The 26,571-nt window shown below is 38.7% G+C and overlaps 2 protein-coding genes and 1 long non-coding RNA gene across 6 annotated transcripts; 2 read left to right on the top strand and 1 right to left on the bottom strand.

Annotated features, from left to right (window-relative positions):
* Positions 1 to 2,824: 2,824 nt before the first annotated feature.
* On the top strand, positions 2,825 to 4,497 carry LOC116192137. The gene is made up of 2 exons (XR_004154016.1): positions 2,825 to 3,116; positions 4,252 to 4,497. It is a non-coding gene; the product is annotated as an uncharacterized LOC116192137 (long non-coding RNA).
* A 5,104-nt stretch (positions 4,498 to 9,601) lies between these two features.
* LOC116208893 lies at positions 9,602 to 17,059 on the top strand. 3 transcript variants are annotated; one of them, XM_031542473.1, is made up of 8 exons: positions 9,602 to 10,093; positions 10,348 to 11,078; positions 13,137 to 13,325; positions 13,414 to 13,505; positions 14,696 to 14,755; positions 14,850 to 14,919; positions 15,520 to 15,723; positions 16,474 to 17,059. In XM_031542473.1, exons 2-8 carry the CDS (start codon positions 10,350 to 10,352, stop codon positions 16,837 to 16,839), a joined length of 1,710 nt encoding a protein of 569 aa, XP_031398333.1. In that variant the 5' UTR covers positions 9,602 to 10,093; positions 10,348 to 10,349; the 3' UTR covers positions 16,840 to 17,059. The 3 variants fall into 3 exon arrangements, with proteins under 3 accessions (XP_031398333.1, XP_031398325.1, XP_031398338.1); XM_031542465.1 differs by having other exon boundaries at positions 9,602 to 11,078; XM_031542478.1 differs by lacking the exon at positions 14,696 to 14,755 and having other exon boundaries at positions 9,602 to 11,078.
* A 391-nt stretch (positions 17,060 to 17,450) lies between these two features.
* On the bottom strand, positions 17,451 to 20,296 carry LOC116208913 (coatomer subunit zeta-1-like). 2 transcript variants are annotated; one of them, XM_031542496.1, is made up of 6 exons: positions 19,704 to 20,296; positions 18,889 to 19,048; positions 18,369 to 18,516; positions 18,174 to 18,251; positions 17,942 to 18,026; positions 17,451 to 17,820 (listed from the first exon to the last, which is right to left on the bottom strand). In XM_031542496.1, exons 1-6 carry the CDS (start codon positions 19,704 to 19,706, stop codon positions 17,761 to 17,763), a joined length of 534 nt encoding a protein of 177 aa, XP_031398356.1. In that variant the 5' UTR covers positions 19,707 to 20,296; the 3' UTR covers positions 17,451 to 17,760. The 2 variants fall into 2 exon arrangements, with proteins under 2 accessions (XP_031398356.1, XP_031398350.1); XM_031542490.1 differs by having other exon boundaries at positions 18,883 to 19,048; positions 19,704 to 20,295.
* Positions 20,297 to 26,571: the final 6,275 nt, after the last annotated feature.

The following is a 26,571-nucleotide window of genomic DNA, read 5'->3' as shown; positions in this document are numbered from 1 at the left end:
TCAGTCCCTGCTCTTTTAAAATCGTTCAATTCAGTCCCCTGGACATTTTCTAAAAATATCCGACCCTTTCCTACTTGGATAACCTACCGACAATGTATGTGCCCCATTTAAATATTTTATTTTTGTAATTATATGTATACAACGTGATAATGTCAGAAATTAGAGTTTATCGGGCGGTCAACTAATGGCTATCTCAACGGTTCGAAATCCATAGATTAAAGCATTCGACAAATTTCTAATTAACCTAAAATTCTACATACGGGATAATCGTGACGTTAAATTTGGCTAAATTAAATCACTTGACTCTTTTAAATGAACTGTACGAACTGATTAATAATTTGTAATCGCGTCGACAGTTCAAGAGCTGTTAGTCACTCCCTTTTTAAATTCACAATTTCAAAAGCATTGAGATATGTGCTACGTAATCTTGATTTTTCATACACACATATTTTTCGATTCAAGGGGGATGACTATCGGTTCTTGTCATGCCGTCACTCTAGTATAGGTTTGTGTTTAGAACGGGTTAAAACATGGAAAAACAGATTAATCTCAAATTCGGCCTAAATCAAACATGGGCAATAGTCAAATAGAGGGTTAGGTTTTTGGGTTTTAGGTGAAAATACTCTTAATCTGTAAAAGCCATATTGTCACGATACAGAATAATATAAAAGCAACCCACACATTCGAGACTTGACTATGAACATCACGTCTGTCGGGTCCGTTAAAATAATGCCGGATGCTACATGCCCTATCTATCACTCCTTTTGTTTGTTTTAAGGTAGGATTTGTATGCCAAGATACTTTGGTTAATAATCAGTTAATTCACATAAATTCGGCGATAACAAAACCCCGTTGTTTGTTTATTTGAGCTTGCTTGTTACATTTTGACAATTATTTGTTATGTGTATCGAGCCCGATCCTTTATGACACGATTCACACAGGGTCCAACGCCCCTAACCGTCGATCACGAGGTCCAATGCCCCCATACACCGAGTGCGCATTTAATTTAATTTTCGGTCTTTTCCAAAACCATACGGTGAGCATGAGTGAAATAATGGCCAAACGCGAACCGACCGGGATTCAGTCATTGTAATTTGTCTTTTATTTGAGATAAGGTTTTATATTATACATATATTCATGTAAAAATTCCGGTCGAAGAGTGGACGGTCAGAGTGTTTCTTCGAATTTACGGTGTCAAAACGCATAAGATGAGCGGAACTTAATTAAGCGGTAATTAAATTAAAAATGGCAAGTCTAGACAAGCTAGAGTACCGAAAGGGCGTGTGGGATATAGGCCCACACGTAATAGAACCCCCAAATTCAAAATTTTCGGTTCCGTACAGACCATTGCCTTAGCATTTTAGGTGTACCCCGTACCCCTAGATCCGGGTAACTTGCCGGCCCTCGACCTTCGGGTCGTAAAATGGTAAGTGGTGACTCCTTCTCACGTGCGTCCGTCGCGCGTCCCCGGGAAGGTGGACACTCCCAAGCGGCGTTGCATAGGCGAGCGCATGCGTGCCCCGACGAGACGAAATTCGGGTGCGCACATCCCGTATAACTAGAAGAAGAACAAGGAAAATAATAGAAAAAGAAGGAAAAAAACAAAAAAACAAAGCGAGGGAAAGGTTGACATGGGTCAGCCAAGGCTATTTGGCCGACCCACTTGCCACCTTTCCCTTTTTTTCATTATTTTTTTATTAATTAGCTCGTACGGGGCATTCGTCGATCAGTAATTTTAATTTCTTGTGATCCGTAGATATCTTCCGAATGAAAACTCCGAAATTGAGACATTCGAAAAATACTTGGCTCTATAAAAATTTCAATTTGCATTGACAGAGCTCAAATCTTGATAAAAATCGACATCAGGCCTTTGTAGCTCGTCAGTCATAATTGCTCGATTATTTTCGAATTTCTCGTCTTTTCAAACGGATATCCGAAAAATAATTCTAGACCACCGTTGTGCTTAGAAAAATTCGAGGATCGACGTTATGCAGAAAAATATATTTTAGCCCCAAGTATTGTCCATAATTTTTTAGGAAAACCAAAATTGATGCACGTAAGATCTGGCGTTCTCGTCATTTCAATTCGAGAACCAATATTATGCAGAAAAATATTTTTCAGTCCTGAGCGTTGTCCTAGATTTTTGAAAGATGGAAATTGATGCACGTAAAACTCGAAAACATCCCATAGAGTATTTTATCGGAAAATACAATTGGAGTTAAATTAAAGAAATGCCCTGATTTCAAAAGCAATGAATGTATCGAGGGATAGTCAGAGACGACTTCCTCGATAAATGGGAAATGTGATTGGGTCTTCCTTGATGATTCCCGAGTGTCGGTGGACCAAAATGGAGTGCTGACATTTAATTGTCTAGAGTTCTCAATCTGTTTAAATCTGAGAACGTTTGACCAAATATTGAGATTTATGAAAATTAATTGAATTAAGGGAAACCTTTTTCCTGGTATTTATTCTTCCATATTATTGGACATGAAAGATGAATTTTAATGAATTTTTCAATGAGTTTTACCTTAGTAAAAAGTCGGTATAATTTCTAAGAATGTGCAAAATCTCGTTTTTGTTCTTCAACTGGAAATTTGACTTTTGATTATTCAAAATTTAATTTGTCTAATATTTTATTTGAATTTGAATAGGGGTACTTTGTTATTTACATGTAAATATCTTAAGTACATAGACATTTACTTAAATGGTATTTCTTGTAAATAATCAATTTTCAAGAGGGTCAGTCTGTTATATACAAAGTTGAGGGTCAGTCTTGAGTTTTTAAAAAACATTGAGATTTCTTTGCAAATTGGTAAACCGACTTCAGCCCAAACTTAAGCCTTCGGGGACCTTCTTTAGCTTAGCTTCAGCTCTGCCCCCTGCATCAGAATAGAAAGAGAGAGAGAGAGGATTGAGCTAAGCAGACTCGGTGGAGAAGAAGAAGAAGAAGAAGATGAAGATGAAGGAGAGGTTTGGGGAACCTTCAAGTTTTGCTTGAGCTCTACTCATGTGACAAAGAGCAGGACGGAACATAAGAGACTGCAGAGAAAGGGAGACGAACAGAGTTGAGGAAGAATGGAAGAAGTGCTGGAGGCTACGGTTGGAATTCCGGTTAGGTAAGTCAATTCTTCATACCCTAGGCATTCTTATTTGATGAGTCTAGAGGTTGATTAGTTCGTATTCCGTTCATTTCAGCTCAGGTTAGGGTTCGGTGTGTTGGGGGAAACGCGTTTGGTTTGCTGCAGATTTATTATTAGTGACTTAGGCGACCTTATGCACTAAATTTACATGTAGATTAGGGCTTATCTCTATTCATCTCAGCTCAACTCAGCTCAGTCTACGTCCGATTTGTTTTCGAGCTTACTTGATGAAGTGGGCTGTCTGTTAGTTTCTCTAGGTTAAGGTTACCTTGAAATCAATTAGTTGAAATGAACTAGTTAAGTTGGAAGATAGTTCAGAGAATGGTGAAGGTAGCTTGAGTATAGAATTTATTCATGGAGAAATTGATAGTATTGCTGATGATAATGAGATGAATTGGTTTTGTTGTGGTTTATGTGGCTGTGAGTCGAGTGTGCTCTGTTTCTAGTTGATTTTGAATAACTTATATGTATTATGGTAATGTGCTGTTAATGCCATGGTTGAGCTTAATGCTTTGCATTTAGATTCTGATTGCTTTGGTTGACAAATCAATAATGTTTAGCCAATTGGAATGTTGCTTTTATGTTCCTCCATTATACTTCCATTGCGTGATTTGGGTATGTGCTTTCTATGGAGATATCTTTTATGCACATGAGATTGAGTGAATATGATTAAAATAATATATGTGCATATCATGCGCACTTGTGCCCCACTTGGGAGGTTAGTCAGATCCCGAAAGGTATAACTAAGAGGATTAGTCGGATCCCCGAAAAGGGATGAGGTTAATCGGATCTCGAAAAGGTATGAGGTTAGTCGGATCCTGAAAAGCATATGTAAGAGGATTGGTCGGAACCCAAAGAGGACGGGTGAAGCACTTGTTAATCATGAGGTATTTCATATGCACACGTGTTATAAGTTGAGTTACCTCTGGTTTCAGAACTGGATGGTATATGTTTTGCTTCGATTTGGTAAGTGTCGATTTATGCTAAGATCAGTATGAGGCGTGATTTCTGATGATGCTAAGTTTGAGTGCTTGGTGGATATTAATGTTTTGGCTATGGATTATCGACTTACTGAGCTGTGAGCTCACCCTTTTATTTTTAACATTTTCAGGTAGATAGTGCCCCGAGCTCAAGAATCGATCTTGAAGGGTTTAACATCCGAAAGAGTTTTGAAGTCACATATTTGAGTAGAATGTATAAGTAGAGTTTAAGGGTCTGATATGATACCTTCGTAAAGTTCGTTTTGATAATCTTGTGAATGTGTAACGGTGTGGTTCATTTATATGAGGTTACCGGTACGTGTAAAGTCTAGTTTGCTCTAAATGATCAATATATGAATATTCTTTCGACTTGTGAATTCTGTTTTTTTTTTTCATATCACATGGTCGATTTTAAGTCCCACAAGTTTTATACGCTTTCGCAAATTTTAAAGTGATCAGCTATGAAAGTTGCGACCGGATTAAGTTACTGTTTGGTCTAGGTTGTGACACTTATAGCTATGCCTCTTCGGCTCACCGTCCTTAGGGTGATGGGCCGAAGATAAAAGGACTCGTTCGAGGATCGGGCATGATCTGATATCCGCGAAATATTCCCTCATCCCCCTTCTCCTTACAGTGGTGTTATTTTCTAGAACATTTTGAAAAGAGGTCACATACAACACAATGTAAAATTATGTTGCGTTTGGTTTCATAGTAGGATTTTAAAATCAGATTTTGATTTTAAAAAAGAGTGGTATAAATGGAGCCCACCCTTTGACTTTGTATAAGTTATGTTGTTTTGTTGTGGAAAAAAGTGATATAAATGAGACTCACTCTTTGATTTTGTATGAATTATTTTGTTTCGTAGTGAGTAGAGTTAAGTTAGAATTGTGATTCTAAAATAACACTCACAAACCAAACAAGGCATTATGCCTTGAATATTTTAAACAAATTGAATAACGTATAAAACGATTGGATCATGCGTGAAACGGTTAGGCAATTTCTGAAATGCTTCATGTAATTCACGTGCGAAAACAATTTGAAAGTTTTTCTCAAAAAACCTTGGCTGCGTCCGAAAACGTTTTAAAGGTCACATACAAAAATGGTTTCAAATCTTCTTTGAAATTGGGGTCACGTACGAAAACTTTTTTAAGGCTTTGTTCACGTATGAAAACGATTTGAGGTTCTGATATTTTCTTGAAAAATCTTGGTCACGTGCAAAAACGATCTTAAGATTTAGATCACGTAGGGAAATGGTTTAAGTTTTGGTCGCGTACGAAAATGGTTTGAAATTTTGCAGACTCAGTCAGATACTAAAACTATTTAATGGGAATTTTCTGAAATTTTGATCACATGTGAACACGATTAAAGATCTCTTGAAAATTTTGATCATGTAAGAAACGATTTGAGATTTCTTGAATATTTGGTCATGTATGAAAATGATTTAAAGCAACTTTTTGGAGATTTGGTCACGTACAAAAACGATTTGAGATTTCTTGGTAATTTGGTAACGCACGAGAACGATTTAGAGGTCACGCACAATACGGTTTGAAAGTCACGTACAAAAACAATTTGAATTTCAGTCACATGTAACGATGATCTAATGCATTTTTAGAAAACTTTAGAAAATCTTGTTATGTTTAAAAACGGCTTTGAAGTTCTATTCTGAGAAAATTTTGTCACATTATGAAAACGGTTTAAAGAATTTTTTCTAAAGAAGCTTGAGAAATTTTTTGATCACATTTGCAAACGGTTTTGAAGTTCTTTTTTTTTTTGGGAGGTTTCATGGAGATTTTGTCACTTTTGAAAGCGGTTCTGATGAATTTTTCTGAAGGTTTGAGGAATTTTGTCACCATTTGCAAACGGTTTTGGAAGATTTTTCTGAAGACTTTTAGGTGGCGTTTGAAATTTAAGTTTGATTTTAACTTGACTTTGATTGTGATTTTACGGAGTATTTGGTCAAACTTGCGGGCCCACATTCATTTGAGAATATTGTAGTTATGAAGTTGTATTAAAATGGAGTGGTGTAAATATTTATGGGTGGGGCTCATTATTTTGACTTTGATGAATGTAATTTGTTTTATTATAGGTAGAGTTAAAATCAAAATCACGATTCTAAAATCAAATCCAAATTTCAAACGGGGGACTTGGCACGTTCAATAACGATTTTGGAAAATTTTCTAAGGATCTTGAAGGATCCTGTCACATTTGAAATCATTTTTAATTTTTTTGAAACACTTTGAGACATTTCATCACGTACAAAAACAATTTTGAGGTTTCAAAATTCCTTTTGAAAGAAAATCAGAGAAATCTTCTCACGTCCGAAAATAATTTAAAAATTCTTTTTTGAAAGATTTTGAGAAATTTTGTCATGTACGAAAACAATTTTAAAATTCTTTTCTGATGATTTCTAAAGAATCTTGTCACGTTTAGAAACGGTTTTGATTTTTTTGAAACATTTTGAGAAATTTCGTCACTCATGGAAACGATTTGAAAATTTTTTTCTTAAGATTTTAAAGAATCTTGTCACCTTCAGAAATGGTTTCAACTTTTCTATGAAATTTTGTCACATACGAAAACGATTTTGAAATTCTTTGAGGGAAAATCAGAGAAATCTTGTCAAGTTCGAAAATGGTTTTGATGAATCTTTTCTAAAAGTTTGAGGCATTTTGCCACGTTTGCAAATGATTTTGGAAGATCTTGTCGCGTTCAAAAATGATTTTGAAAAATTTTCTAAGGATCTTGTCATGTTCGAAAACGGTTTTGATGAATTTTTTCTAAAGGTTTGAAGAATTTGGTCACGTTTACAAACGATTTTGGAAGATTTTTATGAAAATTTTTGAGGATCTTGGTATCTTCAGAAATGATTTTGAAAAATTTTCTAAGGATCTTAAAGGATCTTGTGACATTCGAAAATGGTTTTGATGAGTTTTTTCTGAAGATTTGAGGAATCGGGTCACATTTGCAAATGGTTTGGAAGAATTTTCTGAAGATTTATAAGGATCTTATCACATTTAGAAACTATTTTCAAAAATTTTCTAAGGATCTTGTCACGCTCGAAAACGGTTTTAATGAATTATTTTCGGAAGGTTTGAGGAATTTTGTCACGTTTGCAAACGGTTTTGGAAGATTTTTCCAAACCATTTTATTTTGTCATGTACGAAAACGACTTTGAGATTTGAAAATTCCTTCTAAAAGAAAATCGGAGAAATCTTGTCACATCCGAAAACGGTTTAAAAATTCCTTTTCGAAAAATTTTGAGAAATTGTCAAATATGAAAACAATCTTAAATTCTTTTTTGATGATTTTTAAAGAATCTTGTCATGTTCAGAAACAATTTTAGTTTTTCTGAAACATTTTGAGAAATTTTGTCATGGACAAAACGATTTGGAAATTCTTTTTCTGAAGATTTTGAAAAATCTTGTCACGTTCAAAAATGATTTCCGTAAAATTTGGTCACATACGAAAACGATTTTAAACATTTTTTCAAGAATTTTTGAGAGGTTTTGTCAGGCCAAATTTATAGGATGAAAAAATGTCTTTCTCCCTAAACAAAACTCATTTAACTTTACAGTTAAAAGAATCTTTCTGCGAAATTTATTTTATTATTTAATATTTTAAAAAATAAATATCTTTCCTAAACAGAGCGAGTATTTCATATATTATGAAAAAGTAAAAATCTTTTTAAGATAAGATTTCATATACCAGCAAATTCTCAGTAAGTGATGCAAATTTTACTTTTTTTGTATCAATATGAATCTCAAAGCAAAGCTCCTCCAATGTGAATTTTATCCATTTATAAGATAATATTCTAATAAGATTTTTATTTAAGAAAACAAACGTGGAATCTCCCAATAAAACTTCTAGCATTGAAACAAACCAATTTTCCTTCTCTCCTTCTCACAATCTCTCTCCATTACTAACACCAGAAAACCGTAAACCCCGCCCACTTCTTTGGCACGTCTGGCTTCACGTCCATTGGGATTTGGATGCTAGGGCATTCCTCTATCCCCTAGCCATCTTCGATACTGATGGCTCCCTTCCCTTTTCCTCTATCCTCTTTAATCTTCCTTCTCTTCAGACAGACGAGGGCTCAGATTAAGTAGGGAAGTCGTCGCTGTTTTGCACCTTAGCTACTAGTCGAGGTGGCTAATCCTTTGTGCCAGTCGCCCATTGAAACGGTCACTAGTCCATGTGCTCTTTCGCGTAGGTCGCGGAGTGGTCTAGAGTGGGTCACGATGCTCTAGCTTCGGTGGACTCTCTGCCTCACCCAACGCGATCTCCTCATGCTTCAATTATGGATTTCAACGGCCTCACCTGACCCTACGAGGACACTCTCAGTTGGCCCTTCGATGGCGGCGCCCATGGCAGGCTCTTTATTCCCGATCACAACGGCTCCTCCACCTCACAGTTGCCTTGTGCTGGTTGTTGATGGAGCTGATGTTGTTTTCAATGCAAGCTCTGAGTCGAACATGGTGTTGGAGGGATTATGGCTAGGCGCGTGTGGGACAGATTATGGCTCTCCTTCGGCGGTTGCACCTCCTCCCTCTCCAACCCATGGCGGCAAAAAGAAGCAGCCAAAATTGCTCGCTTACCGGCATTGGCGGTAGCAAAGGCCACATTGCCTAACTGGGTTGGCCCACCTACTACCCGCCTCCTAAACATCCCCGCCGCCTCCTAACTGGCCCCGATCTTTTACTCACGAGCTTCAACCAGTAATCCACCCCTTGACTAGGCGGCTGTTGCACCGTGCTCTCTCTCCCAAACCTCTCTGTCTACTCGATTAATCCTCCTCCCCTCCAAAGGCGGTCTATGATATGTGGCTATCAGCCACCACCTAGTGACAAAATCCCCGCTCTCCATTACAAAGGATTGCGCTCTAGTCTAATGGATTCAACCACCCGCCTGTAAATCCCGACTTTTTGTGGCTTCGCCTATCAATTTTTACAGGTTCCAGCTCCCCTTTATTAGTCGTTGGTTTGAACCAACTACGAGAGCTTGGTGCTTTAATTTGATAGTCTAAACATTTTCTTGTTTTATTATCGCTGGTTTTAATCGATTAAAGATATCGAGCTGCTTTGGTTTGACTGGTTAGGATTTGTGGCCGATTAGGATTGGCTAATTGATTAGCCCTAGTGATCGTAATATGTGAATGATTCCTGCGCCGAGTATCGATTCAAGAACCCTCTTGGCTCTACTCCTTTATTTCCATATAGTAGCAGCTCTACATGAATTGAAATTGGCTCCGCTTCTCGGCGTTGACTGGGTCCATATAGAGTTTTGTTGCAAGAGATTAGAAACAAGCGTACAACAACTGAAATGATTTATGCAATTGTATTTATTCTCGTGTGCTCTTGTCACATTTTTTATCTCGATGCACCTGCTGAATTTTTTTATCCTTGTAATTGTTTTTTTTTAACAGTTTACCTTAGAACTCTTTTTTATTACATTAATGGGCAATCACTGGTTGCTGAAAGAAAAAAAGGAGGAATCCCCAGAACTAAGCTACTCTCCTTACTTTATTCCTCCCTTTTCTCTCTTCCTCATTGGCTTTCCTTCTTGCAATGGCCACTTCAATGGACGCTTCTCGTTTTCTGTAGACAGCCAACCATTCTTCTTTTGCCTTTCATCCCCCCCCTCCGTCCTCCTTCCCACTCCCAGACTTTATTTTTACCTCGAGTGGTAACTTCAACTCGCAGCAGCTGAGCTGAGCACCCGTCAGTCACCTTCCTTCTTCTTCACCTGCCGATAATTTCCCACTGCTCAGAACTGCTAAAAGGGCTCATTCAGCTTCTTCTCTTCTTGAATTGCATGCATGAAACCATTAGCCATCTGTTCCCTTCTGGATCCAATCCGCCCTGTTCGGTTAATTTTGGCGGAGGCTCGTTGCTGATGTTCCATCGAACACCTTACATTTCACTTATTGTTCATTCTGAAGGGTCTTCGCATTCTTATTCTTCCAATTGAGGCGGTTTGGTGAGTTGCAGGGAGGGTTTATGCTTTATATAAGGGAGGGAGGAAAAAGGGATGAACTTTTTCTTATAGCATTTCTTCACAGGTTCCCTTTGTTGATAATCTACCACTGAGACCTTATGGCTTTAGCATCATTTTGTTATGTGAAGGAGTAATGATAAGCCTCAGCATTTACGTGTGAGCTAGATTGAGCCCTCTTAGGATTTCCCTTCAATGGTCTGCATTATTGACTAAATGCAAAGTCTGCACTGTTACAGAGATGGAAGATAAGAAGGGTGACTTTGCCAATAATCGGTCTGTTTCTCCCGGCAGTACAATGAAGAGACCAGATAGCCATAAGCTCTATTCTACTCGGGATTCCAATTCCATACCTGCGAGTGACCTTTGGACGGATGGGCTTATTTGCGCTTTTGAGTTCATTCGAGGCCGCAAAGTGTCCTCCATATCTAAATCTGTTCTGAGAGCACCCAGCAAAGCACCGACCTACCTTGATCACTCGAAAGTGCAGGTTCCTACTAATGGTGCCAGTATTGGTTCCCCTCAGAATTTAAATAGACAGAGATCTTCAGACACTTCATCCCTGCAAGATTCCTTGGGACATCCAGACGCAGCTTTTGATGGCTACAGGGATAGTCAGATCCATCAGTTAGGACAGTTTCGTGGTGCCGATAGGTTAGAGGGAAGCCATTGGATACCAATAGGGTGGGCTAGAATTTCTGAGCTTGCCCAACATGTACAAGTAGATGCCGGGTGGACGACTCAGCAGATCGAGTCAATGGATGATGATGAGGATGTCACTGTCGCAGATTTAGCTGCTCCTTATTGGGAGCGACCAGCTGGACCTGTGTGGTGGTGCCATCTGCAAGCGGGTCATCCCTCTGTAGAGGCATGGCTCAGTAATGCTCAATGGCTGCATCCTGCCATCAGTTTAGCTCTGAGAGATGAAGGACGACTCATTAGTGAGCGGATGAAGCACCTATTATATGAGGTAGGCGTTTACTTTTCTCTATTATTGCTTGGGCAATATTTCGTTGATTTGCAATGCTTTTGGTGGAACTACTATCTAGTCTTTGAGTAGGGAAGATTAGATTGTTGTCCTGCATCTACATTTCCAACATCCCATTTGGTACGCGAGGATGGAAAGGAATTGATTCTATAAAGGGAAATGCAATGGTATTGTAATGAAGGAATGTAATTATAATAGTAGACTTATTTACCAAGATATCATGTTATATATATTCTTAGTTATATAAATTAAACGAACATATATGTTAGTTTACAACATATAGAATGAAATGAGGGAATGACAATTCCCTTTCTCTTTCGAGGGAATGCTCATTCCATCAAAATGAAGGAAAAAGATGATAATGAGGGAATGCCTTTTCCAACTTATGTAAAATACACTAATAAAAAAATGGAGCGAATTGAAGAAATGAGCATTCTATTCCGGTTAATTCCATTCCCGCGTACCAAGTGGGACCCAAATGTATGTGGGAATATACTCCCATGTATCCCAACGTTGTCTCATTTTTTTAGTTTTATCCTAACGTTGATTTTTTCCATGAGATGATAGATGGTGACATCAAACTAGTAACGTTAGGATACCTCAGGGAAAAAATCAAAGTTAGGATAAAACTAGGAAAAAGTGCAAAGGTTGGGATACATGGGAGTATTTCCCCAATGTATGTCTCATATATATAACAAATATGAATCAGGGGGCCTTTCTGTTAAAAACTCTGCAGTGAATTCAAAATAATGATCTCAGAAAATCTCTTGGTAAATGAGATGGAGATGATTGTTTATTATGTGCTGTATTAGAAGTTGTCTTACTAATTGCATTAAAAGTACTGAGAACATGAAGATTCTATCTATATTCAGCAGATCCTATAACACATTAATCATATGTTTCCAATCACAAGGAAAGCCGTTGTCAAAAGATATTATACAATTAGGGACCACGAACTATCTTAGAAACGCCATCAGTGATGTGTACGGTTAAGCGATCCACTCAAAGTGCCATCACTGCCTTTCATTGCCCAAGGAAGGGAGTCATCCTTCCTGCCCTGCATAGTGCTAGTTCAGGTGTGCATATTGGTTTGTGGAACAGACTAGGGTACAAGCACGAAAGACTGTTGAGCTTGACCTTGATTTGTAATTTAAGTTCTTTAGCCAATCATGCAGGGACCTTGATTTGTAATTTAAGTTTTATGTTGTGCACCTAATAATATTATATTTTTGATGAACTTGGTTGTTCAAACCTTTGTATCAAGTCAATCGATCCTGGCCGCTTGAACTGTGCTGTTACTCCATGGCCTTTTTCCCTCCACACTGCAAGACTGTGTCACACCTCAATGAATTAACTATGGCGAGCTGTGGAAACATAAATAACATAGGGGCAGAATAAGTCCTATGGATATTAATTTGCAAATTCTCTTTGCGTATATTATGCAACTAATGTATAATACGTTTGAGTTATTACCAATGATATCTGGAATCATAATTTTGAGCTGATGATGCTTGGTAAACCTTAATTGGAAAAGGAGGCATATGAATGTCCATTTGAGACTTAATGACTTCCCATGGTCTTTTTCATGAATCTTGATGGTGGATGTGATATCACTGGCCATTTTGGTTTGTTCTAGTGAAAAGTGTCATTATAACTTTTATGTAATATTCCATACCACCATACAGCTTGGGCTGCAAAGTTCCTACTTCCCAGATGACCTATTTTTATAAAACATCCAATCTTCCAATACTCGAAATAGATAAGAAATAATCAAAACAAAATTTTCCTCTTCTCTGGCTACTGTTTTAGATGCCGGATGGACTTCATTTTGTTGCTTTTTAATTCTTAGTCTGTGTCGTAAACCAGAAGCGCGTATTTTGACCGGTCAGCCTTAATTTGAGTGCTCACTGTCTTTTAGTTCCCAGCTGTTCTGCAGGAAGAGATAGTATATAATTAATTAGACAACGAAGTGGAATTTATTCCCAGAACTCTATTGACTGCAATTAGGTTAAATATCTGTTTTAACATCTTCTATTTCAGGTCCCAGTACGAGTTGCTGGGGGGCTCTTATTTGAGCTTCTGGGGCAATCAGCTGGAGATCCATTTGTTAATGAGGATGACATTCCGGTGGTTCTACGTTCGTGGCAAGCTCAAAACTTTCTTGTTACTGTATTGCACATTAAAGGAACTGTGTCAACCTTGAACGTTCTAGGGATTACTGAGGTTCAGGTAGTCCATAAAAACCAGAAACTTTGGTATTGTTATTGATTCTGGCCCTCTTCTTGTAGTTCAGTTTCTAACTTTCTCCTTAAATCAGGAACTTTTACTCGCTGGAGGTTATAATGTCCCACGGACAGTTCATGAAGTCATAGCTCTTCTAGCTTGCCGTCTTACTCGATGGGATGATAGGTAATTACATAGTTTCTTGCTAACAATTCAAAAGAAGTCCTCTTTTATGCTCTTGCTTGCCATTGCTAGATATGGCATTTGTTTCTTATGGCTTTCAAACCTGTTTCTTAGATGAATATTTTGGAGGATACCAAAATTAATGCTACCTTGGAGGCATCTTGACTGGAATATTACTTTGTCAGGATTGCTCCTTTGGCATTTCCTCTTATTAATAACTTTCCCACATTAAAGCGAATGATAATATCAGTTTACTGCACTTGCATAACTAATTAGTGCTATTAGTCTATCTTGAGTAAAATTACTTTAATTTCGCAATCAACTTTCAGTAAACAATTCCCTGATCATGACCGGCATTTAACTAGTTCAGCTTGCTGTATGTCCCATGAGTTGCCAGGTGGATGGCAATTTTCCACCGATATCTTTAATGACCGGCATGATAACTAGTTCAGCTTGTTGTATGTCCCATGAGTTTCCAGGTTGATGGCAAGAATTTTCATGAGCATAAGATCAGTGTGCTTGAGTCTATAATGCATTTTTATGGGGCAAATGGGTCACTCAAGATATTGCATACACTTCTTATCATGTGAAACTTCAAATGTTCTCATCTCAAAGAGCATTAGATGATATTATCTTGGTAGACAATAAATTTTTTGGATATCTAGGATTTGTTTAGAGGGCATGAGGAGAATTCAATTAATTTTTTGGACCAAGATTGATTTTTCTCTTGCTTCTCTGTTCATAATTAGGACTAGCAACTTAGCAACTACTTTTTTGAGTTGAGCAAGTTTCTAAGTGCATCTTGATTAAAACTCCATCCTGGAAAAACTCACTTATGGCTCCACTTCAAATAGTTCACATCCTTCATATATGTGTCCCATTTCTTTCTATGCTTACTCTATAAAACCGAAGTTGACACAAACAATCCAAATATTACTCCCTGAAATCTCCTGAAGAATGCATTTATACAGCATGGTCCTTTTCTTGTTTGATCATCGATCTTGAATCTTTAATTTGGAGGACTAGTGAGTATTCATAGCAGGAAACTAATCCTTTCATTTTGTATCATTGAGAGAGAAGTTTATTCTAAGCAAAAGCATCATTGGAGTATCTTAGTAGTGTAGCTTACTAGAGTGAAGGTTTAACTTGGTTTGTATCTTCTTTTCCTTTTTCTTTTGACCTTATTCCTCTAGGTTATTCCGTAAATCCATATTTGGGGCAGCTGATGAGATTGAATTGAAATTTATGAACAGGTGCCAATCTGTTTATCAATTTATCTATTGTCGATTACTTCTGTTAGTCCTCGCATGTAGATAAGTGACAAATGCTTCCTTTTTGGTGAATTAGGCGGAACCATGAAGATATGAATCTCTTTAGTATAATTCTGAACCAAGAAATTCGGAGGTTGTCCAAACAGGTATTTACCTTTTACCTTCAGGGCAAAAGACAATGTTGTTAATGCTTTCTTCCTTCAATATGTAACTCAGCAGAAAAGTAAAATAAAATAAAAGTCCAGCCGTAACAAATCCTAGAAGATTCAATACTGTGCCTCGTTTTCTTTGATTTTCCAGTGGTCAGAGTGTCGGGAGAAATGACGAAATTGACCTTGCAGTTTGATTGGAGTTATAGGAAGAAGCTGCATTTAATTTGTGGCAGCAAGTTTATCTCCTTGAAAAGAACTAGATTCCTGTAACCAATCACCATATGGTGACTTTAGTTATTAAAGTGTTGCCTGGTTCTCGAATTTGGAAGGCTAGCCTGAGATTATCATACTTAGCAGGGCAACGTTAAACTTTGTTGCAAATAATGCAGACTGTTCTACCGTTGTGTTCAATATCAGGAAACTAAAGCTGAATGATAGGAATCACCATATATATACATGAGCTACTGTTCTGTCATGTTTCTGTTCCCACTGATCAAATCTGGCATATATAGCTCACCAAAGTGCTTATCTATATTAAGTGAAGTTCATACCCATCATCGAGTGTTTGCATATATAAACATGAACTACTTCCAGGTTATTCGAGTGAAATGGTCTCTTCATGCTAGAGAAGAGATTGTGTTTGAGCTTCTTCAGCACTTGAAAGGAAATGTGACTAGGACTCATTTAGAGGCTATCAGGAAGAGTACAAGGGAAATGATTGAGGAACAAGAAGCTGTTCGTGGCCGATTGTTTACCATTCAAGATGTAATGCAAAGTACAGTCCGTGCTTGGTTGCAGGCAAGTGCAATGATCACTTAATATACCCTTTTCAGTCATTAATTGCCTAAAAATCAATGAATTTATTTAGCTTTCCATATTAGTCATTATTGCTATTCCGTTGGATTCTCCTTAAAGTGATGATGTTTCTATTCGAGTGCATCTGTTATTTAACATGCTTCAACTGATTCAGATGCTTCAATGTCAATGAAAGCCACATAGGCCTTTACACTTCTATAGTTGATGGACAAGCTATAGGAGATATGAAGGCAAATGGCTGAAATTGTAAACTGAAGACGTATTTGGCAGAGTTTTCCTCCATTCTCTATTTTGTTGGTTAAGACGCATTTAATTTCTGTATTTCTTCAATCTCTTAGAAAACATAGATAATTATGCTTTCAATGGAAAATGCATCTTAATGAAGTAGAAGTTCACATTTATTAGCTTATTCTAGTTACTCTCAGTAGAGTGAGTTGGAATACTGGGATAGCTTTCTACCAAATATTTGTTTTGAGAAATGTAGAAAAAATTTTCAATTTCTCAATTAATATCTAATTTAAAATGAAGAAAACAAAGCAAACGATTGTCGAATTGTGAAGACGAAGTGGCCATTAAATGTATTTTGAAGTGCAAGGTAATAAAACTTTTCCGTCTTTTCACTTGATGAAACGAGACAAATGAAATGTTGGGCAAAAGAGTTCTCTGTAACCGAATAGCATTTCATGTTTTCTCCCTCATATAGGCTCACCGGTTGCTGTTGTTCTTTCGCAGGACCGAAGCCTCCGAGTTACGCACAACCTAGCTGTTTTTGGAGGTTGTGGCCTCGTCCTATCCATTATCACGGGACTATTCGGCATAAATGTGGATGGGATTCCAGGATCTACCAACACACCCTACGCATTTGGTCTATTTGCAGGAATCCTTTTCTTCACAGGGGTGGTTCTGATTGCAGTTGGGCTGGTCTATCTCGGGCTAAAGAGGCCCATAACTGAGGAGCAGGTCGAGGTGAGGAAGATGGAACTGCAGGAGCTTGTGAAGATGTTCCAGCACGAGGCAGAGACCCATGCTCAGGTCGGCAAGCCTCTTTACCGGAACAACTTGACTCCCACCGCCGGGGATATCGTAGTAATAACATGATACTGATTAATTAATGAGAGATGTACTCTGTGTAGTCTCTTCCCATGAGAATTTTTATCACTTTCACAAATTTTTCGGATAGTAACTCTCCTACCTACAGGGAATATACCAGGAAGTGAACTCACTTTCCTAGAGGAACTAACGTAACATGATTATTTCAGAATGATTAGTGAATGCACGAAATGTGTATCTATGAGATGCGCTGTATGTCTTCAAGACCTGCCTCTCTTATTACTCGGACTTTCGTGTGCATACCTAAAGTTGATTGATTGTGAGGTAAGTTTAAGATAGTTTGAGCACGCGCTGCAGCTCATGATTATTGATAATAATTCTCGATAATTATTGCACTAAAAGGAGCTATAGTTCTGCTCATTGCCGTCCATCTAGATCAATCATAAGATTACCCCAGTTTTTCCAGTGGTAAATAAACATGCAGTCCGCTGTGATGGCCGGGATAAATCTCTTGCCAAGTTTGCCAACTCGATTTGGATGGAGGGCCCTAAGCTTTTTGCATTTGCTCTCTTTGCCATATTGAATTTAGTATTGAATTATTGATAGTGCTATCCATCATCAGAGCATAAACTGGGATCATCTTTCATGGTTCCCACCAATTCTACAACAAAGCCGATACACCATGATAAAGGGATAATAGTCACAACTCCATACTCATGTTTCATACCAATCAGCAACCGGTACTATCTCTCACTTTCCATGTCCGTATCATTCTTAGATTCAGCATTAAATCTGTGGTGCATCACATTATGCTACTATGCTACGGAGACTCATCATCATCATCAACAAATTATAGCAAAAGTTCGACCTGAATGAATGATGCTTGACAAACCCACCTGAATTATGTATTTATGATAAAAAGTACAAGAACATCTTCCTCGCATTTTTCCTGTTATATGTATAGCTTCTTCACTTCAAAAGCGATCTCGTTAGATGCTCGCGTGCAGTGGCAAGTGCTTGACTTATTGTCTGCGAAATGCCATATTTTCATATGATTAGATCGGATAGAAGGGGGAAGGCACTAATCATCAAATTGTCCAATTTCATCACTAGGACTTCAAGAAAATTATCTCCTTGCAGCAAACAGTACCTGCTCAGACAATGGAGCCCCAGCATCGATGCTGTGACTGGCAACCTTGCCCGCGATGACAGTGGCATCAGTTTCAAGAATAATACTGCCAGAGAATACGAGCATTAAGTCTTCAGAAAGGAGTGTGCAGAAGAGATTTAGAGAGTACATTCCTAAGAACTTTACCAAAGAAAAATACAGCTTCGACCATCAATATGAAATTAGAAAATTAACTACAAGAGCAGAAGAATACCCGCCATCAACGATCTCATCAAGGCACAAGAGGATGAGATCCAAGTTCTCAAGTGCTTCCCTCTTGTCAACATTGCCCCTGCAATCAAAGAAGACCAGGTGTTGCCCTTTTACGTCACCTCAGGGTGAAATATATCATATGCACAACTTGAAGTATTAGAAGTGGAGCATAATTTGATAAGTAAAAAAGGGAGACCTCAAGAGTAGGCCAACAGCATCGAAGAATCCTTGAAGAACAGTAGCTAGGATGAGCTCATTCTCATCTTCCCCACCAGTAACGAAAAAGTGAAGGTCTTGAACGAACTTATAGACAACCATGTTGTTCTCAAACATTGCTATCTCAGCTGTAGATGAGGCAGCAGTTTATAATCTGAAAGCCGTTAGGGTCAAAAAGTGAAAGTAACTATAAAATATGAGTAACACTGAAAAACCCAATCAATGGTTTGCAGTCAAAAAAGGGGGGACAGAAATAAAGCGATTTACATGACAATTGCAAACACCGTGCAACCTAGGCCATGCGCCAATAGCACAAGAATATATTGACATTTATACGGATATTCTGCACATGCTTCTCAAGATAGATAGGACAGTTATGTCGGCCCTAAAAGGAAAGGCTCAGATTGGTGAAACTCCTTGGAGAAAACTCGGACACAAAATAGAGCAATCAAACTGAAGCTTTAGGAAGACCATGAAAAGATTTTCTTGCTTACAGTAACCTTCTGTCCGAGCATTTGTCTTTTGAGTCTTGGTGAACACATCTTTCTCGAAAGCCTCCTTTGCTGCATTTGTAGGCCAGTCATCAGAATAATACTTCACAGCAACACGTTTTCCTTCCGAGTCCAGAAGCAGTATACTCTTCACCGAAGGGCACTTCTCCTATGACCAACAATATACAACAATAAACAGTGCAACAAAATTTCACCATAAAGATCTAAGACTCCCAAAAAAATTACTGATAATTCAAAATGTCCAATCAATAAGAAGAGAGGCTCCAAAACGGCCCTGTGATTAAGACTATAATCCCTTACAACATGCACGAAAAGCCAATTACAAGCACATTTGAGTTAACTCCCGATTAATATTTCCACGGATTCCCAGTAGATCAAGAGAATCAACAATTAGTGGTTCAGCATTTTTCAACCAAAGTTCATAATGCCGGCATCTAATTACTCGAACTCAATATATATGTATGTATCATGTATGTATATATATCCACACAGACGCACTAAAAGAGTAAACTGTAATTCATGAATCTCTAGTGAAGAGCCAGAAAAGGCAGTGAGGTACACAAAAATTGTACAGAATCAAGCATCAGCTAGCAGCAGATGGAACGATCGAGGTCGCATCAGATCTACATTGAAGAACAACAAATGCGGGCGCAGTTTATCAATTTAACCAATCAAAATCGCCAGAATCACGACATAACCCTAACATATTGCTGCCCGAAACCAGTCAGAATGGCCGGATCAGAGACGATCAGCCGAAAATCGAACACAGAGAGAGAGAGAGAGAGAGAGAGAGAGTTCCGTACCATTGTTGAGTTGGGTTGAGGAGTTCAGCGGAGAAACCTTTCTCGGGCAGTCTGGGAGTGAGAGAAATGGCGAACAAGTCGTTCGGACCTCGGACCCCTATTTTCTCGACCCACTGCAGATGCATTTTCTTGTTTTTGCAGTCAGGCCCATTAATTTATGTTTCTTGCAAAATATCGGCAGATCTGATCAGCTTAGTATTTCCATAAAATTCCTCCATCTTGTCGTTTCCAGATAATGCCTCCCTTATTTTTCCGGTTTTCAAACTCCTGACCAAGGTGGTCAAAATCGCGTTTCTAACACGTAAAAATGGACGATTTTACGATTCTATCAACCTTGGCAAGTTAACATGTAATAGAATCGGGGATATGCATAGAAGTGAGATGAAATGCGAGCCAACTCGTTAAAAAGGTTAAAAACGCGATTTGTAGTGCGTTTTTAAAGTTTCAAAATTTTTGCTCAAAACATTGCCTTTTTGGCTCTTTTGGGACTCTCTTATAATTTTTTAAGGAAAAACTAAAAGCTAGTGTTTTCATCGTGAAGATTGCGAGAAACCATAGGTAGGTTGTTCAGCAGAAGGAAGGAGATTCAAAACCCTATATGTCGAAGGATGAAGAAGATGAACAGAACTAGAGGAAGCGGACCCAAATTCTTATCTCTTAGGGAGGAGCCATGTGGGAGAAAAAATGATAAATAAAATACCAATGTGGGCCCAACTTTTTAAAAATAAAAGGATAAAGAGTAAATTAATAATTTGTCTCTCGAGAGATTTATGGTACATCAAATTAGATCATAAAAAATATTTTATGTCAAATTGGATCTTGACAAATTAAATGTACATCAAATAACCATTTTCTTCTATCTGTCATCTAATAGTGGACAGAAATATCTGATGTGACATTATTTTTACTTTTTTTACATCAATTTTGTCATTGACTTTTTAAATGTACATTATATTACCCCTTTTGTCATAGGGTTTTGTCGAGTTTTTAACGACAAATAGGTGGACTAAGCAATATGATGGACATTTAATGGGTCAATGTCAAAATTGATGTAAAAATTTTTTTAAGGTCAGATTTGATGTAACATCGATTTTTTGAGGAGCAAATTATTGGTTTACTCAAGGATAAATAACAAAAAAAAGTGGGCCCAACTTTTTATTTAACATTTGGTTGAATCATCATATAATTGCCTTTAAATTATAGAATATATATACGTCATTCCATCGAACTTCAGAGATCTCCAACGCCAACTTGCAGAACCGTTAGACCATCTTTTGAACAGACTTTCTTCTTTTGATGATTGGTCAATTTTGTATATTCCTAGGAACCGCAAATTTTTGGCCCATAATATAGCTACTTGGGCAAGTATTTGTAATCATATTGGTCCAATCAACATCTCCGATCTTTCCTCTCGACTACTCTAGAGAGAGATAGAGATATAATTGGCCTGAATATCCTTATGTAGACTCTATTATGAATGAATGAATTATCTTTCCAAGCAAAAAAAAAAAAAGACAAAGATAGAGATTATAACTTTCTCAAATTTCACTTTTTCTCTATAGAATCACGGCAAAAAATTATCAAAGGAGAAGTGCTTTGAATTTGTTTATGAACGTTGGTAAAAGTCCATATTGAGTCTTAAGTTTAACTCTGTAGATATTATTCATCCAGATAAATATATATATAACTATTTTTTGAAATATTATATTCAATTTTTGTAAAAATTTACGATTCTACGATTCGATTTCACATTTTGATTTTGTGGACCCTCCACCGTTTCTATATAGAAACTCGATTTTGACAACCTTTCTCGTGACCTATACTTTATTTTTCTTTACAAATTTTCATTCACCGACACAAACTTTCTTCCTCTACGCGTACCTGCGTTACACGAGAAAGGTGTACATCAAAGTACAAAAGTAAGTATTGAAGACAAAATTTGAAAAAAAATATAATGTTATCGAATATGGGATTGAGAGGTTGAGATAGGAAAGAGTAAAATAATGAGAGATTGACAATGTGAGGAAAGAGATAGTGGACAATAATATAAATGGATAATATTGTCCTTCAATTTTTCTACTTATTTTAAATTATATTTTAAAGTAAGAATAAAATGTTATTTTCGACTTTTCAACCATTCTACAAATGTGGAGGTTAATACAAAATCCAACTCTTGCTTAAATAATAGTATAAGGCATAACATAAGATAAGATATTTCTTAAGGAATTATACTATTTACGCACATACTTTTTTGAATTACAAGTATCATCTTTTATCCCCTTATCCATACAAGAAGACCCAATGAATTATTAATTTATTTTTCATAAATTTTTAAAATGCGAACATTTTCATTTTCTTAAAGTAAGTCATGTTCTCATTTCCTCAATATTATTTGCAAACTTTCAAATCTTATCATACTTCTCTTTTTATGAACAAATTATAGACTTTGCACTCAAGAGTCAACCTACTTAATGCATTTAAAACACACTCCATGAAATAAAAATAATGATGTCGTACTTGATAACATGAATATATATATATATATATATATATATATAGTTGAGTTAATTCTCATTTAAAAGTTAAAAAGAAAATATGGATATGTAAGAGGAATGAGTTCCACCATCTTAAAAATTTTGATTAACATGCGCCCACAACAAGATTCATCCCTGCGAAATGGGTGAGATTACGTGATGCGGGCCACCTCGGCCTGTAGCTGGTGCCAACTGGTCTCTTGGATCTTTCAGGGTTATGATTAAACCCTGAGAGCCAAAAGATCGGTTGATCTGTTCGGAAGTTATCCGAAGAAGACTCTTGTATCACGACCTGAGCAACCTGAAATTAGGCACGTCTTCGAGTCAGGATATGCGAGTCTACGTCGGATCCCATGCCACATTGGACCACGCATCTCACTGATTTGCAAAATTTTAATTTTGAAATGGGCACAGCCACCCGTTCTTAATTTATCGATGCGATTACTGGTTATTTAGCCAATTTATGCACTTTGCTTAGAGTTGGGTGATTTGCTTAGCCGAATTACACGTCCCGTTTCCCGTGTGTGAAATTCTTTTAACGATTATGGCCTTGGGCCTTGGGTGCATGGGCTCACGAAGCGATTTGCGACACGATGACTGAGACAGGTCCTCGATGGCCAAGAATGCCCGGTCAAATGATGGTCAGTGTACTCTTAGGCCCTTGTGGGCCTGAAACTGTTCTCGATACTCAAATCCATGCAAGTCGTTTAAATTAACACGCTCGATCTGCAGTTTATTGTCAGGTTATCGACAAAACGGAAAGTGCGATTATAACCAATCCGAGAATCGATATTCAATCAAAGTGAAGAGGCCATGCTTGACCCGAGATGGGTCAAGAAACTTGTGACTTACTTCCCCTCAAGGATGGCTGAGAGTGCTCTTGACGCGTCACGGGTCATGCATGGTTTCTCTGCCCCGGTTTTGAGTGTTTTTCGAATGCAACATGCGCCAAACACAATAAATAAGCATATCAACTAAGTCGGTGCCGCCATGCTCACAAGAAACACAAGCAAACGTTCAAACATGTCAAATAACACGATACTAAGCGGAATCGATAAAACGACACCGACTCATGCAACGATAAAGCGTAAAACACAGGAAAACGACCAAGATCGAGGGAGGGGTGGCCACCTTAGGCTCAAGAGAGCCAAAGACGCTCTCGGCCACCTCCTTTGGGGGGTATTCCGAGAGGCCTAGTTGGCTTTCTCGAGCCGGGACAATCTCCTCTACCCCGAGCTTGGCCTCTTCCCATCATGCTAACATATTACAAGCATCCACACATGCATATACATCATTACAATGTCCAAATAACAAAGCAAGAACGAAATAAACGAAATATGCAATAAAACTGATTGGGTACCTCCTTATCACCCCACAAACCTAAGGAACTAAGAGTCCTAGCTCCTCTAAGTTGCAAGAGTGTTATACCTAGCCTCGTGGCTTGAAGATAAGTCGAAAAAATGGCAAGATGCATGCCGGGATGCATGGGTGCACAGCTAGACTGCACCACTCCAAAGGAGCAAGGGCGCCCGGGTAAAATTCAACCGGACCAAGGGGCTTGGGACACCTTTTCCAAGTTGGCACGGGACCTCTTTGTTCCTAAAAAGTCGCTTAAGGTGGCTGTAGGTAGCTCACAACGTGCGAGAATCAGTGTTAACCCGCAAATAGGGAAAAAATTATGAGAAGCGAAATTGTCTTTTTGAAGTTGAGAGAGGAAAATGGAAGGAAATGGTGGTTTTTGCTGTGGTCACAGTGGCTCCTCACTTCAAGAAGACCCCTGGTAAGTGCTTGATGATGTGCTTGATGATGTGCTTGAGCCCAAAGGTCGATAGGCAACCCGCTTAATGGAATAGCCCGGACCAAAAGTTGGCAGTCGCCCGAAAATAAGTAAAAGCCAGTTTCGGGTCCAGCCAAGAATTGGGGGACTGGGAGCTTCAAATGGGAAAACTGACACCACCATTAGACTCGGGAGGTTAAAAACATGGGGGGTATATATTTAGTTTGATGCTCAAGCTAAGTCGGGTGGGCGGTCGCTGGAAAACGGTTTGTTTTACGGCAAGTTTTGACCTTGTTTTTGGGCTGAGCTAGGTCTGGACGACCAGAGCTCTCTTGGGGGAGTATGAGAGGATCTTTGTAGAGTGGAAGTGATTAAGTTAATGATGTATAGGGCTTATGTAGAGGTACTTAATGAGCCAATTAACAAAAATTAAGTGCAATTAGTGGTATGATTAGGGCTGGTCGATGCTAAGGAGTCAAAATTGGTGGGCAAATGGTGGCTAGATATTTTGAAGACAAGTTGTGCAAGTTGGCAAGTTGAAGAAGAAGAATGAATAGGGGAAGTCAGCCAAGCAAAGGATAAGGGTGGCTTGGCATTGTGGATGCTGCATGGTGGGAACCGCACGGCCAACCATGGTGGGGCACACACTGCTTGTGGATCCCACGGGTCTTGGGAGAAAGATGGCGATGCTCGGGTCTCGGTTGGTCACACGTTCGAGTCTCGTGGCTCAAATGAGCATCAAATCGGCAATGTTAGTGCAAAGGCGATTCCAACGAGCCCAAGTTTGCTATGTTTGGACACTTGGAAGTGGTTGAGTGGCCGTGGGTCCTACATGGCTCGGGGAATGAATTGGGGAAGCTCAGGTCTCGGTTATTCGTTCATTTGAGGTTCGTGGCTCAAGCGAGCACCGAATTGGCAATGTGTGTGCAAAAATGATCCGAACGAGCCTAAATTAGCTATGTTTGGAACACTCGAGAATGCTCATGTGGTTCGAGGGTCATTTTTGCTTAATTTGGATGGCCAGAGCAAGAACTGACCATTTATGTCATCCATTCACGTGTCTGCGCATTGTTCTGCTCATTTGGACATGTTCTGCGCTTTAGTCAGGCCAAATGACCATTTTACCCCTGCCGGGGGTTCGAGAGTTGGTTTTGCTCACTTCGGATGTCTGGAGCCAAATTGGTCATTTCTATCGCTTATTCGTGTGTTTGCGAGCTGCATTGCTTGTTTCGGCATATTCTGCGGTTAGCCGGGTCAAATGACTATTTTGCCCTTGCCGAGAGGTCAAAAAGTCAAAGATGTCCCGGGAATCTGTGATTGGCGCCTTCTCGGTGCTTTCTGGGTATTGTGAAGTGTCGGACAACCCTGTGTCCTTTATTCTATCAAAAACAGACTCTGACTGTTCATCGAGCGCGTGCATTTGAACCCATCTTGGATCCGCTCGGGAAATTTGCCTAGTTCCCTGAATGCGCTTAGGGCGAATCTCTAGTTTGGCACCAAGTGTTTCTAATGTGCTCGATGATCCCTGTGTTCTCTGTTTTGTCGAAAACGGGTTTCGATGGCTTGCTGAGCGCGTGCGTTTGAGCCCATTTTGAATTTGTTCAGGAGATGTGCATGATTTCTTGAAAGTGCTCGGGGCGAATTTCCAATTCGGCACCAAGAGGGGTCCCTGGGTTTTCTCACTTAATACCTCCTGATGCTTTGGTCAATCACTGAAGAATAGTACTGTAATGAACCGTCTTCCGTCGCCTTGGAATCAAATGCCCTTTTTGGTCTCTTTGGGTTGCCTTGATGCTTTTCCTTTAACTCATGCTTCATGGTCATGTGATTGCCCCCTGTTGATCCGACTGTGAGTAGTAGACCGAGCTCGCTGGACCTTGCTCTGCCATGTCTGTCGGGTTATGGCCGAATTTGCTACTGTTATTCTCTGTTGGAGACTGTGGAACAAAATGGGATGCTGACAGCTTGCCCCTCTTTGGCTGCGTGCTCGAGTAGAGATGCGGTCAAAGACTATGAGAAGCATCCCGTTTGGTCCCCGGCGACCATCACAGTACCCCCAATGGTCGTTCCTCCCCTTATCTTTGGATGCGACGAGAACGTGCTTGACCTGAAAATAGGGGGGCCAAAGTGAGACATGGGTAGGGAATGCACAGGTTTGCCCACTAAGGAAAATGTGCTTGCATGAAGAAAAGCATTTACATAAAAAGTGCATGCATAATTGAAGGGTGCGTGCATAATTGAAAGCAAATTGCATAATTGAAAGGTGTGTGCATAATTGAAAAGCATTTGCATAATGAAAAGTGCGTGCATAATTGAAAGGCATTTGCATAATGAAAAGTGCATGCATAATTGAAAGCAATTTGCATGATCGAAAGGTGCGTGCATAATTGAAAAGCAGTTGCGTGATCGAAAAGTGCGTGCATAATTGAAAAGCAGTCGCGTGATTGAAAGCGCGTGCATAATTAAAAAGCAATTGCATAATTGAAAGCGCGTGCATGATTCAAAAGCAATTGCATAATTGAAAGTGCTTGCATGATTGAAAAGCGATTGCATAATG

Source organism: Punica granatum, chromosome 1 (genome assembly GCF_007655135.1).
Source record: "Punica granatum isolate Tunisia-2019 chromosome 1, ASM765513v2, whole genome shotgun sequence".
In the NCBI taxonomy this organism is placed as follows: domain Eukaryota; kingdom Viridiplantae; phylum Streptophyta; class Magnoliopsida; order Myrtales; family Lythraceae; genus Punica; species Punica granatum.
Note: the sequence above shows the minus strand (reverse complement) of the source record. Positions and strands in the feature narration are given on the sequence as shown.

Bases quoted from the DNA above. Each gene is read 5' to 3' on its own strand.
- LOC116208893 (XM_031542473.1), top strand. From the start codon at position 10,350: ATGGAAGATAAGAAGGGTGACTTTGCCAATAATCGGTCTGTTTCTCCC. The intron at 11,079-13,136 runs GTAGGCGTTTAC...CTTCTATTTCAG, and splicing joins TGAAGCACCTATTATATGAG to GTCCCAGTACGAGTTGCTGG. The intron at 14,920-15,519 runs GTATTTACCTTT...AACTACTTCCAG, and splicing joins TTCGGAGGTTGTCCAAACAG to GTTATTCGAGTGAAATGGTC.
- LOC116208913 (XM_031542490.1), bottom strand. The intron at 18,252-18,368 runs GTCTCCCTTTTT...CTTTGATTGCAG, and splicing joins GCTGTTGGCCTACTCTTGAG to GGGCAATGTTGACAAGAGGG. The intron at 17,821-17,941 runs GTACTGTTTGCT...GGCATTTCGCAG, and splicing joins GGGCTCCATTGTCTGAGCAG to ACAATAAGTCAAGCACTTGC.